Source organism: Brachycentrus maculatus, unplaced genomic scaffold, assembly GCF_059751285.1.
Source record: "Brachycentrus maculatus isolate JH-2025_06_01 unplaced genomic scaffold, ASM5975128v1 h1tg000317l, whole genome shotgun sequence".
Classification (NCBI taxonomy): Eukaryota; Metazoa; Arthropoda; class Insecta; order Trichoptera; family Brachycentridae; genus Brachycentrus; species Brachycentrus maculatus.
The window spans coordinates 203,665-223,476 of NW_028281066.1; the positions used below are offsets into that span (position 1 = coordinate 203,665).

At 29.5% G+C, this 19,812-nt stretch overlaps 1 protein-coding gene across 1 annotated transcript; it reads left to right on the top strand.

The window, feature by feature from the left end:
• The first annotated feature begins 321 nt into the window (after nt 1-321).
• On the top strand, nt 322-18,855 carry LOC148304438 (uncharacterized). Its single transcript, XM_088268302.1, has 11 exons — nt 322-419; nt 2,359-2,520; nt 3,199-3,366; nt 4,323-4,444; nt 5,549-5,713; nt 8,546-8,627; nt 11,256-11,409; nt 15,192-15,340; nt 16,460-16,627; nt 17,719-17,840; nt 18,625-18,855. Exons 2-11 carry the CDS (start codon nt 2,376-2,378, stop codon nt 18,808-18,810), a joined length of 1,461 nt encoding a protein of 486 aa, XP_088124428.1. The 5' UTR covers nt 322-419; nt 2,359-2,375; the 3' UTR covers nt 18,811-18,855.
• Nucleotides 18,856-19,812: the final 957 nt, after the last annotated feature.

Sequence of the window (19,812 nt, forward strand, 5' to 3'; positions counted from 1 at the left end):
TTTTTCTTTTAAAATTTCGTCATGTCTTACCACAAAGTGAATGCCGAATAACATATAAAATTTTAATTTAATTTAACGATGGAAAAGATTGAGGATAGCCCCACTATATTGAAAATTGTACTATCTAGTACATTAGGAAAATAGATAATATTATTTACTATCTTAATTATAATTTTATGAGTATTGATTTAAGCGTTCTTTATTACCTTTTTTATCTCTGCAAAACTTATCTACAGATGTTATAATATAATCAATTAATGGAATAATATCGTTAGAGATAGCATTAATATCTGTATTTAATTCACTTAGAAAATTTCGTGGCGGAAAAATAGTAGTATATCACGTATGTACGAAACAATCCTTCATGCTGATGTTGATCTGGCTTGAAATATTAAAAATAATATTCATTTACTAAATTGGTAAGTTACCATATTGTTTTATTTTAACATTTATTTTATTTTATTGTAAGTTTTATAAATTAATAATGTCAATTGAAAAATAAATGTTTTTAATTTTTCGGATACGAGTATGCTTTAAGAGAAGTGTTATTTATAAACATAAGAAAAAGAAAACACATAAAAACTCAATGAAATAATAATAACTTATACTCGTAAAATAAGAAATCGCAATGTGGTTAAATGGCTCAAATTAAAATAATAATACAAAAAAAAATACCTGTGTAAGAGACTACTTATGGGTTTATTAATGTAAACACGACTAGTTTCGAGAACTACATATGTTCTAATCAACAGATAAAAATACAAACTGAACTTTACAAACACTTTACAATTGTATTATTTTTACATTTAAATCATCATTTTGTTCTATAAGTCAATTAATTTTGATGTGATCTGACTTAAATTTGACATGATTATTTTCGAGACTAGTTAGAACTTTAGGTGTTCTAATCAACAGATAAAAATACAAACTGAACTTTACAAACACTTTACAATTGTATTATTTTTACATTTAAATCATCATTTTGTTCTATAAGTCAAGTAATTTTGATGTGATCTGACTTAAATTTGACATGATTATTTTCGAGACTAGTTAGAACTTTAGGTGTTCTAATCAACAGATAAAAATACAAACTGAACTTTACAAACACTTTACAATTGTATTATTTTTACATTTAAATCATCATTTTGTTCTATAAGTCAAGTAATTTTGATGTGATCTGACTTAAATTTGACATGATTATTTTCGAGACTAGTTAGAACTTTAGGTGTTCTAATCAACAGATAAAAATACAAACTGTACTTTACAAACACTTAACAATTTGATTATTTTTACATTTAAATCATCATTTTGTTCTATAAGTCAAGTAATTTTAATGTGATCTGACTTAAATTTGACATGATTATTTTCGAGACTAGTTAGAACTTTAGATGTTCTAATCAACAGATAAAAATACAAACTGAACTTTACAAACACTTTACAATTGTATTATTTTTACATTTAAATCATCATTTTGTTCTATAAGTCAAGTAATTTTAATGTGATCTGACTTAAATTTGACATGATTATTTCAATGTAAAAATAAAACACTTGTGTAGTATTTATTAAGTACAGTTTGTATTTTCACCTGTTGATGAAGAAGAACATCTATAGTTCTCGAAACTAGTCGTGTGTATGTATTAATAAAAATAAAATTGCTCTTACACAAGTGTTTTATATTCATGTTGAAATCTTAATATTTTGAACTACTAACATTGTGGTTTCCCAATTTAAAACGTTACTGAATAAAGTTACTTTTTTTGGTTGTTTTTTTCTAATATTTATATTCACATCTTATAACCCATATCCGCACTCAATGGTGTATAAGGCACTACATCACCAATGTAATAGTGATTCAATTGTTTCATATATAATGGTGAAGCGATAGTAAAAAATATTAAATAATTTTCATTATAAATTGAAGTTTTCCTTGGTAAATATCACTATCTCTCATATTTTTATGATGACACTAGTTTCCATGCATGATTATATGATGCGAAATGTATCGAAATATGTTTCACAATAGATTTTAAGAAAAAGTAGTATATACCAAGTAAAACATAACTTAAAAATGGATAGATTTTACCACAAAGTGACTGCCAAATCAATTAATGAAATTAAAGCATTTTCGTTGGATATATAATATGTTTAAATGTCGTTCGATGTAAGAAAATATACACAATGGTTTTAATATATTTTTTTTAAATACATATATGATATTGGTAATTGAATAAGAGAAGTGAATTTAAACTTTTTTAACTTTTTTTAATCACTGGTAGGATTATTTTTATTACATACTACCAGCATTATTATCAAAATCACTTGTTTATTTTCTCATACCGATTTTATTATCGTCCTTAGATCTTAAAGGAGAGAAAATGGCGAATAATAAATCAAAATTTAAGTTGACGTACTTCAGTATGAAGGGTTGGGCGGAGTCAATTCGCTACATTTTTGCATACGCCGGAGTTGAGTTTGAAGATGTGCGGATATGCCAACACGAGTGGCTTGCTGTCAAGAAAAGTGAGTGGCCTATTATATTATCTTGACACCTTGCATACAAATAAAAGGATCTCTGCCACATTAAAATTTTTGTCAATCTAACATAGATGACTGCTGTGGACTCAAATGTATTGTGTAATGAGATTGATCAGTCGGGTTGTGGTCCCGTGGTTATAGTCGCAGACTCTTGAGTCAGAGTTTCTGGGTTCGAACCCACTCTACTACAATTAGATACCTACTTTTCAAAATGAGCCGCTCAGGTAGACAGAAAAAGTATGAAATTGAAGTTTTTTTGTAAATAATAAAAACATAAATATTTCTCTGTCATCTAAAATGAAAAATAAATAAAAACATATCTAGGAGTCCCGAAAATTTTAGTAGTTTCAATGATACGTAGAATGGTGAATGTTGCACGTGTGCATTGTGATCACTTAACCAGCCAATGACAGATCATAAGCCCTGTAAATACCCAAACTTTTAATACAAGATGTCAAAAAAAAAAATATCATTCATTAATATGTTGAATTCTGTTATTTCTGAAACATACGAAATTTGTACATGATTTTTTTATGAAAAATTCTGTTTACTTAGAATATTACATAAGATATGAAAAATTGGATCAAAAGTCATTTATCGTAGAGGCACCTACCTCCACTTTGTTTTAAACTAACTTCTAAACTTAAATAATTATGTTTTCAGCATTTCCATATCATCAATTACCGGTACTTGAAGTAGATGGAAAAATTCTAAACCAATCCACAGCTATTGCAAGGTACCTGGGGAAAAGGTTCGGATTGGTCTCAGACGATCCCTTCAAAGAAGCTCTTTTAGAAGCTTTAATTGACAATCTTAAAGACATATATGGAAGTAAGTGTGTACTGAACAATTTATCAAGTTTTTATATCTCATTTTATATCTCTTATTATCAAAAGAAAATCCAGTATTACAAAAAGTAATGAAGAAAACTAGCGTTTACAATAGGAGACGCTTAATGCAACTAAAACAAAACAACTTAGTTATGGGAATTTAAAATTGCCTACAAAATGATATTTTCTGGCGCTATGCATCCCGTGACGAAGCATTCGTAGTATTTTATTCACAAAACTTCATACAATCAGCACCAATACATATGCGCCCTTTTTGTAGAAGGAACTAACTGTCTCTTTCAGTTATACAAGTCTCAATATAGGGCGAGAAGGAGAAAACCACAAAGACGATGATTGTGTCGTCGTTTTCCCAACCCATGCTCTTTGTTTTTTCTTTATTTTTAAAAACAGATAATTTTCAATGAAAACGAGAACTGCATATATTTATTTTTAGTAACATAATTAGAATCGTGAAAAAAATATGTTTTTGGATAGATAGCTTTGTTGCGTATCATAGTTTAAATGCGCATTTTTTCAAAGGCATTCTTTGGTTATAATAAATATTATTACATTTACCATCCTCACTTATACTGCTAAAAAATATATTACTTAATTCAGAATGTATCTCAGCTTTATCGAATTGAAAAAAGCTTTATACAACACAAATGTTTAAAAATTTTGAACTAATAAACGAAAGGAATCGAACAAAAGTAAAAATACCAGTAAACATTTTTTTTTAAATAATGTATCATGAACATTCTACAATGGGCAATATCATAAAAGTTACAGAAATATATAAAGTGATCACTGTAGCCAGCTTATTGACAGGTTTGCGGCCCTGGAATGTTCAGACTTCCATTTTCCTTCGTATAAAAAATAGATAGATGATTGTTCTCAGTTAGGATACCTTCAATATATGTACATACATATGTATATTCTTGTTTGTGCTTTTTTTAGTTTTACGAGAATCCTGGAGACTGAATACTCCAACAGCTCTGAAGGACAGGGAAGAAGCTGTTAAATTCGTCATGTCTAGATTTGAAGAAATTGCTTCGGAAGGATGTTTCTATGGATCTAAGGTTATAAATAGGCCAATTTTTCTAATCAATCCACATTTAAATCACTTTTAACTTCTAAGTATTTCCGTGTTAGTTTTTCGATCTCCAAATCACGGAAAACAAAGAATATGCGGATTTACTCAAAAATATCTTAAGTGCTTAAAAACAGCTTACAGTGTTAAAATATATCAAGTATATGAATTGATATCTCAACAGAAACAAAAAAAAACCTGTAGAAACATTTATTTACCACCTATCATTGACTAATTAAAGTGATTACTGTGCATAGTAATCACATTCACAGTTCTATAGCATGAAAATTGCAAAAAGGATTTTTCTGCCTTTTTTGTTATTTTATTCAGTTAAGAATCGCACCTTACTAATGGAAAGGGGTTTTACATACATAGATCTAATTGCTTTATGAAAAATTTCACAGATGGCGTCAAAAAGTTTACTCGCTTACAAAAAGACCCCAAATAATATGGTTTGATAGAATATTTCAGAAAATTAGTAGCATATATGTTCTCTTTCGGGTGAAATGCTGAACAGTGTTTAAATTAGTTACTATACTAACCAGTGACAGCTCGTAACCACTGCATTTTTCCCAAGACTTTAATATATATCACAACATTGTTAAAACCCCAAAAAAAATTACAACCCCTCGAGGGTTAAATCCAGCATTTGCGCTAAAAGATTGAGACGTATTCAAGATTTGAAAAACTTATTTTTTTTATTCTAAAAAACTGTTTTACATTGGACAATATAAACATAATTATTGTAAAATATCTATCAAGATTTCGTCATCATTGTATTTTTTTAGACAGTTTGATACAGAATGAATCGAACATTCATCGTTCACTTTGTGTAATACCATTTTAATCAATACAAAGTGAACGATGATTGATAAGGAGAGTGTTATATTACCATACCACAAAATTAACAATGCTTTTAAAATATACAAAAAATAAATAATGTTTGACGCCATGTGTGTAAATGAAAGTACCTAGTTAACGAGAATCCACTTTATTACTCTTAGAAAACTTTATTACTCTCTTTGCTTTTAATACATTTTTAAGGAAAATTCTATATAGATGTATCATGAAGTAATTATATTTTTTCCCACAGGTAACTTGGGTGGACATTTACTTCGCAGGATTTATAGATTTGGTGGATTCCATGTCTGGTGACATTCTTCGGCCATACCCAAACCTCTGTGCCCTCGTGGAAAATGTTAGAAGCAAGGAGAGTCTCCAGAAATACATAGCAAATAGACCAAAACCTGATGTTTGGGTTACCTAGACTGTTTAATTTAAATAATTAATAATAACCGTAATATAAAATGGATACATAGCAATGCACTGTTTGTTTTTTTTTCTTATACGATTTTTTCTTCGAAAACACAAGACACATTATGATATTGAAGGAAAATTAATACCATAGTACAAAAATAGTAAAGGACATAAACCAAGCTAGGACACAAAATACTGAACTCTCTTCTAGTGGAACGAAAGATCTGTTGACGACAGTCAACAGTCCACCTTCTCCTGATGAGTTTGACGTGGTTTTCTCCCAGCAATGAGCAAACGCTGAGAAGTTCTGATTGGCCCAGCTTAGATTATACCCCCTGTTCCCAACACAGCTTGAAATAAATTAATAAAAATTTATTTTGTATTTAAAAAGCATTGATAACTTTGTGTTATCGTAATAAAACAATCTACTTACCATCCATTGCTTACTTTGTGTAATACCACTTTTTTTAAACAATTATTTGTGACATTTTATTGGAAAATTATTCCATCATTAGGTCATTAAAATTAAAATTGAATTATTACGATTTTACATTTGTGTAAAAATAAAAAAAAAAAACAAAATGAAAAAGATAAAGACGACAAATGAATCACAGTGGGAATATTTTCGAAAGTGGACTCAAAGTTAAATTTATTTGGTTATTTATTATGAGTAAGTCTATTGATTGCTTTACTTATTTCAATTTTTCTAGATTATCTAAATAAAAATTAGTTAAAGGAAGTAAAAATCCACTTAATGATCTACATACAAACCTTGTACATAATAAGCAAGGTTAATAATAAATGCAAATCGTACTTTTGACTTGTTCAAATTATTTATTTGATCACTCAGTTTCATCACACTTTATGTGAAAAGTGATTATTTTTTCCGAATTTAAAATCTTAAAACATAAAATAACATCGGAAGATGCTCACAAAATCGGCGAAAAGACCTCGTCCAATCAGCAATTGTCATGAGACGGGATTCTATTCCTTGTGTTCCCATATACCGAAGGAGAGTGGGAATGAGACGTGAAAACCATCGCTCCCTCACCTATAGCGTTTTTTTTTATGGATATTCCTACGCCACACACTGGCAAATATAACATTATTTTTAACCCCTCATCAAAGATGAAGAAGAAAATGGGAGTTGGGGCATTTACGGGGCTGACGACCGTCATAGGCTGGTTTAAGTGATCACTTTACACACGTGTAACATTCACCAATTCTACACATTATTGACAAACACACTTCTCAAATTCTTGGAAGTTCTATATATATATATATATATATATATATATATATATATATATATATATATATATATATATATATATATATATATATATATATATATATATATATATATATATATATATATATATATATATATATATATATATATATATATATATATATATATATATATATATATATATATATATATATATATATATATATATATATATATATAAATATATATATATATATATATATATATATATATATATATATATATATTTATATATATATATATATATATAAATATATAAATATATATATATATATATATATATATATATATATATATATATATATATATATATATATATATATATATATATATATATATATATATATATATATTTATGTGAACCAATTTTGAAACATTGTTCTGAATCACTAAAACTTCACTAGAGACATCTATTGGTGAGATGAAAAGAAGCTTTTATTCAGCAGAAACTCTTTTATTAGTATGTGAGGTCCGAATCCTGGATTACATACCCAGACTTCCATATTCTTCTTCATCTTTGATGAGATGTTAAAAATAATTTGGAAATAACTCCTCTGATTGGAGATAATTCAGATTTTGTGAACAAGTATTTGGACACACTCAAAATGTTGTAGGCAAATATAATAGTTGATTTATATTGGTGACTTTATTCCTGATTTTCACAAAATATCTTTCGTGTGGCTGATAAGTGATAATCATTAAAAATATTTTTTTCATTCTATACATTCTAGAGGAATGCTTAAAATATGGACGCAGTATTTATTTTAATATTTAATAAGCAATGTGTTCCAGTTAAAAGGAAAGAAAATGTTAAAATTGTTTAAAGTTACCTACTTTCTAAAGTTGTTAAAGTCTTTAATATTGTACGTGAGATTGCTTTCAATTATATGGTTAGGGAACAACTAGTGGCACATATGTGTAAATGACACTAATTATTAAAAGACAAAAGCATTAACAAACAATCATTTAAATTTATCACAAAATAAATTTAATTTTTCAAATTGATCAACAAATAGGGAACTCCGAATCAATCAATAAAAAAATAAGTTATTTCAACCATGTCTAAATAAAAAGTTACTGCTTTGCCATTTCATAATAAAATATTGAATATTTAATAAACTTTTACTTTTAAAGTGTTATATTAACGTTATTTTTTATTTGCGTTTTATGGTTTGGTAAATAATTTTTAAAAAAAAACAGGTTTTCTTACAGATAGGTTCTAAAGCGTTGTCCTATGTAAAAATTTTAAAGTACTTACCTGAAGTGAGTGGAATCAATGAACCCAAAGTTCTACCAGAAATGCCTATATGTGGCAATGATGATCGAAAATTGGTTTTTACCTTTTGGATGACTGAACTTTTTTATCATTCAAAAAAATAAAAAGGCATTTTAAGTTGAATTTATTTTAATCAATTCAAAATAACATTATGTATTTGACTCAATCGTGATGAAATGGTATCTTCACTGGTCGCAGAATGGGCGCTTCTCCAAGTAGTTCTGGATGGAGGGCCTGGAGTTGATGGTCATCTTGATGTTGTTCAGGTTGGGGTAGTTGTCAAGAACTTCCTTCTTCATCCTGGTCTCCATGGTGTCGATGAACCCAGCAAAGTACGCGTCGGCCCATGTTGGCTAGAATACAAAAAATTAAATTGTTTTTCACAATTAAATATAAGATTGTAGGCATTTGATTTAGGTGCCATTGATTTTATTTAACCTACTCATCAAGAAACAATTAAATAAAAATGTATCAATTTTTTAATTTAATTATTGTTTCGGCATTAACTTTGTGGTAAGACATGTTACAATGATTAAAGAAAACACTTCGTTTTTTACCACTTGAGTTTTATTATAGACTACATGTTTCAGAAGTTAAACTTCCATCATTCAGGTCTGTATAATAACTAAAATATAAAATATAAAATTGTTCTATAAATAAGGAGAGGGGAAAATTGTTGTTCTTGTTAGCAATTATTTTTCGGAATTTGCAAATCATATAATAGATACTAATCACTCATTTCACTCTCATAAATTAAAATTATTACACCTTGTTCCATATAAAGGCCAAATTATGAATTATCTTGAAAATTTAGAAATACAAAAAAACCTGAATTCTAATAATAATTTATTAAATAATATATTGTTTCAAAAATCTACGCCATTGCTTTCAATTTTTCCTTTGTTTTCAAACTCCGTTCCTTGACTAACCCCTTCCCCTTACTTTCCCCTCTCCTTATTTATAGAACAATTTTATATTTTATATTTTAGTTATTATACAGACCTGAATTATGGAAGTTTAACTTCTGAAACATGTAGTCTATAATAAAACTCAAGTGGTAAAAAACGAAGGGTTTTCTTTAATCATTGTATCAATTTTTTAATGAGTCGGGAGTCCTTGCTCTCCGTCATGTGTCATCGACGAGTTTTTCAATATTTAGGAGACTTTTTCAAAGTTTTTCAAATAATAGCAAAGTTTATTACATTTTTAAACGCCACTTAGCATTGGTTTAAGACAACGAAGTGAGTTTTGCATTACATACCATTGGTCCATAGAAGAAACCTTCCTCAGCGATCATGTTGAACTTATTGAGGTAGAAAGCGAGGGTGCTGTGTTCAAAGTTGTCGGTTGATCCACCAGTTTGGGTAATCTGGTAAAGCTCTGCAAACGATTTTTATCATGTTTAAATTATATATGTTTTGTTAGTCGATCGTGGATAGAATGGGAAAGCTACACAGTGTATAAAGCGATCATTTAAACTAGCAGATGACAAGAGAAAGCCCTGTAAATACGCAGACTTCCATATTTTCATCTCAATAGAATATGTTTTGAGATATCTTGAAAATGCTAGTTAATACTTGTGTCCAAATACTTGTTCACAAATCTAGGATTTTTCCACTCCGTGGCTCGGATCTTAAACACATCCAAATAAAGGGTCTCTGCTAAATAAAAGCATTCTCAATCCAACATAGATGAATATTGTGAGCTCATATGTACTATCCTGAGATTGATCAATATATCAAGGTGTTCCAAAAACTTGAGTAGCGTGGTGGTCAATCACGTGTAAAATGGTGAAAGTTGTACGTGTATAAAGTGATCACTTAAAACATCAGATGACACGACAAAACCCTGTAACCCAAACTTCCATATTATCATCGAAATAGAATATATGTAGGTATTATGGTATCTTGAAAATGTTAGTTTTATTAGTATGTTTAAAAACCACTTACCAAAATTTTAGTATACCGGTTTTTAGGTATACCTAAGTCAACCAACACCACACCAGATACTCCTATGATGTGGTGTATAATATAATGTTTTTGGTGTGTAGTGGTTATCCTAATAGAGAAATGGTACTTGTTTGACTCGAAACCGATGGGGCAAACACTTGTGGTTTAAAGTTAAGTTTTTAGTGACGAAATATCAACATTTTGTGAGTTACTTATTGATTTTTAAATTCTTCGATTACCAAAATCATGGATCTAAGTGCATAATATAATTAAATGAAAAGGCTCAAAAAAATTTTAAGTCTTTTTTTTTAGTAGGTACTCCGTATTTAATTCGTTTCGGGTTGTGGTCCTTTGGTTAGTGTTGCGGACTCTTGAGTCAGAGTCTCGATTATAACCCACTCTACAATTTGATACTTATTTTTAATAATAAACCGCTTAGGCACACAGAAATAAGTATCAAATTGAAGTATTTTTGTAAATAATTGAAAAAAACACAAATATAAATCTTTTTTTAAATAATAAAAACTTTGGAGGATATATATTTTTATTTGTCTTGTTTATGAAATATACGACATGGCATTGGCAAGTTTAGTGATCACTTTATACACTATGCAACCTTCTCATTCATTTGTAAAGAATAATGCACATGTGGAAATTAATCTGTTCATTAGCCATGGGAATGTGTCAAATCAAGTGAAACTTAATGTGTATGTTCTCAAATAATGTATAAAAGAAAGTGTAATTCAACACTCTCCTTATCATTCATCGTACACAAAGTGAACGATGAATGATAAGGAGGGTATTATATTACCACACCACAAAGTTAACAATGCTTTTAATGTACATAAAATAGTGTTTAAAAGTATCGTGAAATTAGGAAATATAATATTATGACGTGTGTACACGTCACTAATATGTATAAAATTGGTCCTTTGTCTCAAATTCGCCAAAGTTTACATTTTGTCTGACACAATTTTTTGATAAATTTATTTATATCTGTATTGATTTAATCTTACTTTGGTGCAAGTCCATCATGTGAGCCACCAGGGCGTCCAGCTGGGCACACTTGACGTCGTCGTCAGGCATCAGGCCGAAGGTCTTCCCGAGGTACCTAGCGATGGCAGAGGACTGGGTGAGGAGGAAGGCGTCTCCGGTGTCCAGTACTGGCAGCTGGGCGAAGGGTTGTTCTGGAAGAAAAAATATGGCTCAAATATAATTTTTAAACAAAATGCTAGGTCTTATCTTGATAGTCCGCCTCCATCCACAGCGTAGTTGTTGGCGCGTTTAGCTACTGTGCTGGAGGTCCCGAATTCAATTCCCATGGTGTCGAAATAATTATGAGATATTTAACTATTATGTTTATTTAATACTACATGCATGAAGTGAAATGAAAATTTTATATTCTAACATTATTATAATGATTCTCATTGTCATAAAAGCCAAATAAATCGTTTTTAAATTACCCAATAGTTCTGTACTGGGAACAGTGTGAATGGTGCACTGAAATCAGTTTTAACAAATAAAAACCTATCAGCAAAAACTAAACTGGCAGTACACAACGGAGTCCTGGTTTCAACTATTGTATGGAAGTGAAACACGGAGTTGGTAAAAGAAGGATGAAAGACTGAATGCAGTCGAAATGGAAGTCGCGACATTTTATTTTATTTGTTCGGGAATTGTACAGCTTTACATTAAAAAAAAGCATATAATAAACAATAGTTACATTAACAATAATAAACATTACATTACATTAAGAAAAAATTGTTTCATTAATACAAATAAAGCCAATTAAACAACTCCACATTTATTTTATAATAACTATTAAAAAACATTCAGAGATTTAAAAAAAAAGTATGGTATAAAAAAATAGATTTCGCAGGAAGGAGAAGGATATCAAAAACCATACGGTATTTAAAAATGATGCGGAATGCACAGTAGATTTTAAGAAATAGTGGTATTTACTTAGTAAAATTTAATTGAAAAGGGATAGGTTTTACTACAAAGTGCCAAATCAATGAATGATTATTTTATATATTTTTTTAAAGGAATAACCCGCAAAGCTTCTATTTTAGATGCTTGTCTGCATGTAGAATAGTAAAGATAGTGAAGGTAAATATGAAAAATGCATTTGCAAATACCCAGACCAATTGAAATTAAATCTTTCTTGAATTAATTTTGCACTTGGCGGGTCCGCGAATCGAATCCGCGATGTCAGTTTCGCAGTCGAGCGTCTACCCAACTACGCCACGGCGCCTGTCCATCATTAGTTATTATCAATCGTAAGTTTGATAACGTTCTCGTTTGACTGTGAAATATCTAATATGTAATGCATATACATACATACGTATATCAAACAGGTAAATATATGATAAGTTCTAGAACAAACATTTAGAAATGTGCCCAGTCACGGTGAATAGGGAATACAGAATAACGTATTTCATATGATGATGATTCACGTGTTCTACTCATACAATCTTCAGTAATTTTTCCTCAAAGCGTTCCTACTGCTGCCTATATCCTACATACACCATGAACTTTTATATAGGGTGTTTTTTTATAGAGGTTTGGTTTCCATACCCTGTCAATTCGGCAGTTGGCAGTTGATTTGTAGTCAGTACGTTTTGCCATTTCACCATGAATAGACTGAATGACCATTATTACGCATCGTAGGTTCGGTGAATGCGCCGAAAACAATAATCAGCTTGATCCTCTTTTTCAACACAAAATTTCGGTGTGCTTTATGGGCATCTGGAATCATTGGCCCATATTTTTTAAATTACGATGCAGGTCAGAATGTTACTGTCAATGAAGAGCGCTACAGAACCACGATTACTGACTTCTTTGTACCTCAGTTGATTGTCATAGATGTGACAGAGCTGTGGTTTCAACAAAATGGCGCAACATGCCACGCGGCAGGTGCCACCATCAATTATTTATATACCCCTAAAAAAACACTCTATACAACATTCATAGGTAGATAAACATGCTAGTCCTGAGTTAATGTTGTGCAATTTTTCAACTCGCACTCACGTACATCACACGACTGGTAATCAAGAATCTTGATTATCACTGTCGTCGCAGAAGCTCAACCTTTAAAGAAATATTTTTTGTAGTTTTTTTAAGTGGAACTTCAAGGATGTGTCACTTTTATATGGCACATTTCGTTACACGAAAGAGAAGAATGATGTCAAATAGAGAGAAAGCGAAAAGAGAGCTGGAGCGTATGGTCTAACGTTTGTGGCGTAGTTATTATTTCAAATTGATAACAAAAAATATTTTAAGGAATAACCCGCAAAGCCTTTACTTTTAGAAGCTTCTCTCTGTAGGTAGAATAGTAAGGATAGGCAAGGTAAATATGAAAAATACATCACATTTACCCAGACCAATTGAAAATAAATATTTTTTAAATTTATTTTGCACTTGGCGGGTCCGCGATGTCAGTTTCGCAGTCGATGCACAGTAAAAAGTTCAATAAGTCTCTTGATATTTATTTTTGATATATTGTATTATATTTTTAAACTTTAAAAGCGTTCTCCTGAAAAATCAAGTTTTTTGATTTATGATGTTCTTGAAAGGGGCGAACGAAATGTCTAGCAAATTAATTAAATTATTAAAAAGGACGTTAGTGATAATGAATAACTTTATGATTTTATTTCTTAAAAATACGTTGCCTAAATGTTGTGCACCCCTGGCTTGACTTGTTAAGCTATTTCGGTGGTATATAATAACGCACGAAATAACTCGATAATCAGTTTGTCAGAGCAGTCAGTGGCAGGTTGACGTCGTTTCAGTGTCACTTATTCAGTGAGTTCAGGTTCAAGGCCATTTATATTATTATGATTGTGTAACATGTTTTTGAATGAGTTATTTTTCATTTTCAAATAACATTTGTTATTCTTGCTTAGTAAAATCGATTGAAGCTCTGTTAAATCATTTGCCGTTAAAATGTCAATCATTTCAACTTTTTTATTTATTTAAGAGCTCGGAAAATTCGGTGCCTGGTTAAGAATCAAAAATCCATATCGTCAAATATTCAGGAGACACAAATATATATATTTATTTTTTAATTAATCAATATATTTTCAGCATTTTCTTACTTTTTTTATTGAAACATTTATTTGCTAACTCTGTATACACATATATAATACATACATATATACACTCATTAAAAAAACCTAAACATTGTTGACATTTTTTGCAGACATTTGTCACCAAGCCACACCTTATGTGTTTGTCGGTAGAGACAAATCGTCAATTTTTTTTAAATTTATCATCAAGCATGTTTTATCATTCATTTGTTAAACTGGACATTCGACTGTTTTGATCCATGATTTTTTATTTTGCGCATACTAATTGATCAGTAAATAATTTCAATTATTCTGTGAAATTTATTTTAATTTTCATGGCGTTTTAATACAAACGTGTTTGAATATCATATTCATGATATCCAAATAATTTTATTTTGCTCACGGTTTCGCTATAAAATTGGTGACATCCGGTCATAAGATTGCCTGAGAATTTCGTTAATTTGGTTTTAAAAGGATGTGTTGTTTGGCTAATGAAGCAGGATGCTCAATTCTAGAAAAAATACAACTTCAAGGTTTTAAAACATTATTATAATACCTGTGTATCTATAACTATGTAATTAAACACTTGTAAAAGTTTTATTTTATTACACGAAAATTTCACGAAAATTACACGAAAGTTTCGAAAATCACAGATGTTTTTATCTGCAGGTGAAAACATCTGTAGTTTTCTAAACTAGTTGTGTGTAATGAAATAAAACTCATTATGTGGTATTGTACAAGGGTTAATTTTTTTTTAAATAATCAACATGTTTTTCCACAAAGTTAAAACTATGTTTGTCATAACTTTGATATTTATTTCGTTTTTAAGATTTTTTTGCGGAATGTTTTGTAAAAATTCTCATTTTTATTCCCATTTTAGGCACGAAGTCAAATTAATTTGCAATCATGGCCGATTCAAAATACAAGTTAACGTACTTCAAACTGAAGGGTTTGGCAGAGTCCATCAGGATGGTCCTTTCATATGCAAATGTGGAATTTGAGGACGTTCGTCTTTCTCACGATGATTGGCCAGCGTTGAAGCATTGTTAGTATATGACTTTTTATCTGATTCTTTTATTTTATTTCTTCAATGGCACCAACGAAATAATACGTCTAGTATTTTTGTTAACTATTTCATACTTGGCTATTTGGTTAGCTATATTTTGCTTTATAGCAATATGACTGACAACGTACTATTATAAAGATATATGTAATAACTTTGCAAGCGCAAAGGCTCTCATGATTTCTTGATTATTTGAAATTAACTTGATCAAATAAATTAATAACAAAAGGTAATAATTAAGCATAAATTATATGGCGTCATTATCATAAAGCCATTATTTATAAATTATTTAGAGTTTTTAACATTCTATGCACGCGATTTAGATTATTGCGTTTTGTAAACTGATGAGTCAATATTTTTTTTGGTTTTCATTTTATTTTTGTTGTTGCTGTCATAGTTTGAAAATTGATATTACTTTATTTCCAAATTTCTAAAAATACTTTCGAAGAATAAATGCATACAGTACCTGGTTATTTGACTGACTTTTAATACAAAAGCACTGAAAGGTCGGCGATTTTATAAAATAATAAGATTATACGATTACGAATGGCTCTTCAACCATTTTTTGTAATATTTCTTTAAATATTTTATATCTTTATTCTTTGCTCATGTTTTTTTCGTCTTATTAAACGTATATCGCACACTCCTTGCGAGAACGTCATAAATCAAAAATCGTCAATTTTTAGTTGTGCATGTTTTCGGAATGCCCAAAAATATACTATATCCCAGCAAAAGAGGCATATTTTTAACATAATATTTACCCGCTACAGGGCAAAAAGTGTTGTTTTTGCATTTTGAAGAAAAGGTATTGCTTAATATATATTTTTTTACTTACTAAATATTTCTCAAAAGGAGAAAAAACAACCAGGTTTTACGTAAAAAGATCTGTTGCACAATAACAAGTTCCATAAATGGCTTGATATTTATTTATAATACATTGTGTTGAATTTTAAACTTTAAAAACGTTCTCCTAAAAAATCAAGTTTTTTTTATTTATGACGTTCTTAAAATGAGTGAGCGATATATGAAATTCGATATGTGAAATCTTTCCGTCGTTTTTTATGGTTATGTTGGACTAACATATATATGATGTGTTCTCAGCTTATCCAAACCAAAAGCTTCCCTGCCTGGAAGTCGACGGGAAGAAGCTAAACCAGTCCGTGGCTATCTGCCGATTTCTGGGCAAGAGGTTCGGCTTGATTGCCAATGATGCCTTCACAGAAGCCCTTCAGGATGCTCTCGTAGACGATCTTTCGGACTTCCGCGATAGTAAGCCGTATTTAAATATAACTTTAAAATCACTTGGTAAATATCACTATTTATTAAAATCTATTACGCATGTTCCATGCGTTTTGCATCATTTTCAAACAGTTGTTTAACGTACCAAGGACACATTTCTAAAATTTACACTATACGCTATTTAAAAATGATGCAGAATGCATCAAAACACGTGTCACAATAGATATTAAGAAATGGTGATATTAACCAAGAGAAATTTAAATGAGAAATGGATTTATACTACCATAAAGTGACTGCCAAATATATTTTTTTTAAATTTAAATTTAAAATCCATTTTTTCATTAATTGATTTGGCAGTCGCTTTGTGGTGAAATCTATCCATTTTTAATTAATTTTTTACTTAGTAACTACCACTATTGTTTATGGTACGGTTTCCGGTTAAATGATGGGGAATGCATCGAAACACGTGTCACAGCAGATTTTAAGAAATTGTGGTATTTACTAAATAAAACATTAATTAAAAATTAAAAATTCAAGTTTGCCAAGTAAAAATCTGTTTCATAAAATTATTATAATATAAATTTATGTAAGAGATAAACCATTTGAAATGAAAAACAAAACACTTGAAATGTATTTTTTAATCATTTAGATTTTAGATGATCTATTTGATTTTTGTGTTATCAGATTGCTTTACTGCGTTAATTGATTATATCCATATCTGAATTCAAATCAATCATTTTTGAAAATTTGAAGAATTAAACATTCTTATAAATAAATATAATATTGATAAAAAAAAATACAAAATCACTGTGATATTATAATAAATTATTTGTATTGTATATAAGAGCATATATATATATATATATATATATATATATATATATATATATATATATATATATATATATATATATATATATATATATATATATATATATATATATATATATATATATATATATATATATATATATATATATATATATGTATATATATATATATATATATATATATATATATATATATATATATATATATATATATATATATATATACATATATATATATATATCTATATATTTATTTATTAATGCTTATTGGTTTCAAATTGTTTTTTTTAGAAATGAAGTCACATATGACACTAAAGACACCAGAATCCGAGAAAGAAATGAACGATGGTTTAGATTTGTATTTCAAGAATGCTGAAAAGGCGGCAACCGATGGTTGTTTATATGGATCTAAGGTATGTACATAAATATAATAAAGAAACATATTTTTCTTCGTTATAAACACGTTCGTTATATTCATACATATCCTTCCCTACAGACGTGAAATAACGTCTATTGTTTAAATCCGTATTCATAAATCCAGTTAAGCTTTGACCTCGGAACGAAATTTCCTTACAAAAACATTAAGACGATCGCTACTCCGTATATCCTACCCTCATCATGTTTAAACCTTAATTTTAGTGTAAATTACTATCCCAATTGCAACTCATTTCGTTACTGTTATCTGATATACTGTAAACTATTAATTGAAATGTCAGTTGGTAAATACCACTTTTTCTTAAAATCTAATGTGACACGTGTTTCTATGCATTCCGTATCATTTTCAAACACCGTATGTGAAGCTAAGTCTGAATTTTAGAGTTGTTTTCTTGGGACGTTGAAGGATGAAGAGGGGATAAGAGATGTATGTTTTTTTAATAGTGGTAAGATGGACAATAGGGGGGAGGATTTTTTGTCATTATCGTTTTGTTCCTTTTAAAGGTTTATATTAATTTTTAACTAACTTATCATCTTGCTGGCAGAGAGAAAAGATCATCACACCTATCTGTCTTTGCACACAAATTATTATTTCTATTTTGCCATGAAAATAATTATTAATTTCAATAAACTGTTTAATTTTTGCGTATTTGCTCAATAAATTTCACATTTACAGTTAGCTTTTGTAAGGAGTGCAAGTAGTTTTTTAAATGTGTAAATGAAAATTGTTTTTCATTATTGATTTAATGATTTTATTTGCAGGTTACCTGGGTGCATATTTACTTGACTTCAATGATCGAAGTCCTGCCAGCATATCTTAACAAGACCGACTTCCTGAAGCCGTATCCCAAACTGGCCGCTCTTACTGAGAAGGTGAGGAGCAAAGACAGTCTCAAGAAGTGGATTGAAACCAGACCTGCTGATGACCACAAACCCCACCAGAAGTAACATCGTACTGCCAATAAGTGTCAATTAAATATAAAAATAAACAAATTAAAATTTAAACAATTTTTTTATTTTTATTTCAAATCCTCTTTGTTTCCTTGATACGAATTAAATAGCCGAAATTTTAATCATATAATCTTGAACATAATCTACAGCCGAAGATACATTTCGTAGTCATACAGGAGAAAGTGACTAAGTGCATTTTTTTACAAAAACGTGATCATTAACTATTTGATATCTTGCTAGCTTAATGTTGCCCTGAAAAAATCCCAAAGGATTTTAAACGTGGAAGTATAATAAATTGACTAGTCAAAAATGACTAAATACATTGATTTTTATTTTTTTCCCAAGCAAAGGTGACTTAAATGGCCCCTCCTGAACATTTTATGTATTGTCAGTTGGTCACTTTCTCCTGTACGACTACGATATGGTAATAATAGAAAGATCTATAGTCAGCGTGTTATGTCAATACCTTTATACGGAGTTTAATCATGGACCCTCAATATCAGCACTATGAACCGATTAGAGTTATTCATCTTTACATCGCAGAATGTTCTTATTCCATGGACCGATATGGTCAGCAACGCAAATGTGCTCCAAAGAGCAAAAGCAAAGAGACAGTTGCTGACTGATATCAAGGTCTGGAAGGTGTCCTATCTGAGGCATGTGCTTAGAGGAAGCAAGTACGAGCTATTGCACCTAATCACAAAAGGTAACATTGAAGGTCGACGAGGTGTGAGCAGAAGACAGATCTCATGGCTCCGGAATAAATGAGATTAGACTTGTGCCTTTAATAATTGTGTAATGGACTTCCTATTACATGCTTTAAAAAGGTCTTTAATATCCAATTGAATATCCTCACAAAGAGCATTAAACTAAAAAATACCGTAAAAACCAATAAAAAAAATTATCCGGGTGTGTTCAAAATTAAAAAATTAAACTCATTATTCAAAAAATATTAATAATAATAAAAATACATGTACTCTGAAGCCTCAAATAATACTC

Excerpts from the sequence above, each read along its gene's own strand:
- LOC148304438 (XM_088268302.1), top strand. The coding sequence starts at position 2,376 with ATGGCGAATAATAAATCAAAATTTAAGTTGACGTACTTCAGTATGAAG. Across the intron at positions 11,410-15,191 it reads TACTGGCAGCTGGGCGAAGG|ATTTGCAATCATGGCCGATT; the intron begins GTTGTTCTGGAA and ends GAAGTCAAATTA. Across the intron at positions 16,628-17,718 it reads TCTTTCGGACTTCCGCGATA|AAATGAAGTCACATATGACA; the intron begins GTAAGCCGTATT and ends TGTTTTTTTTAG.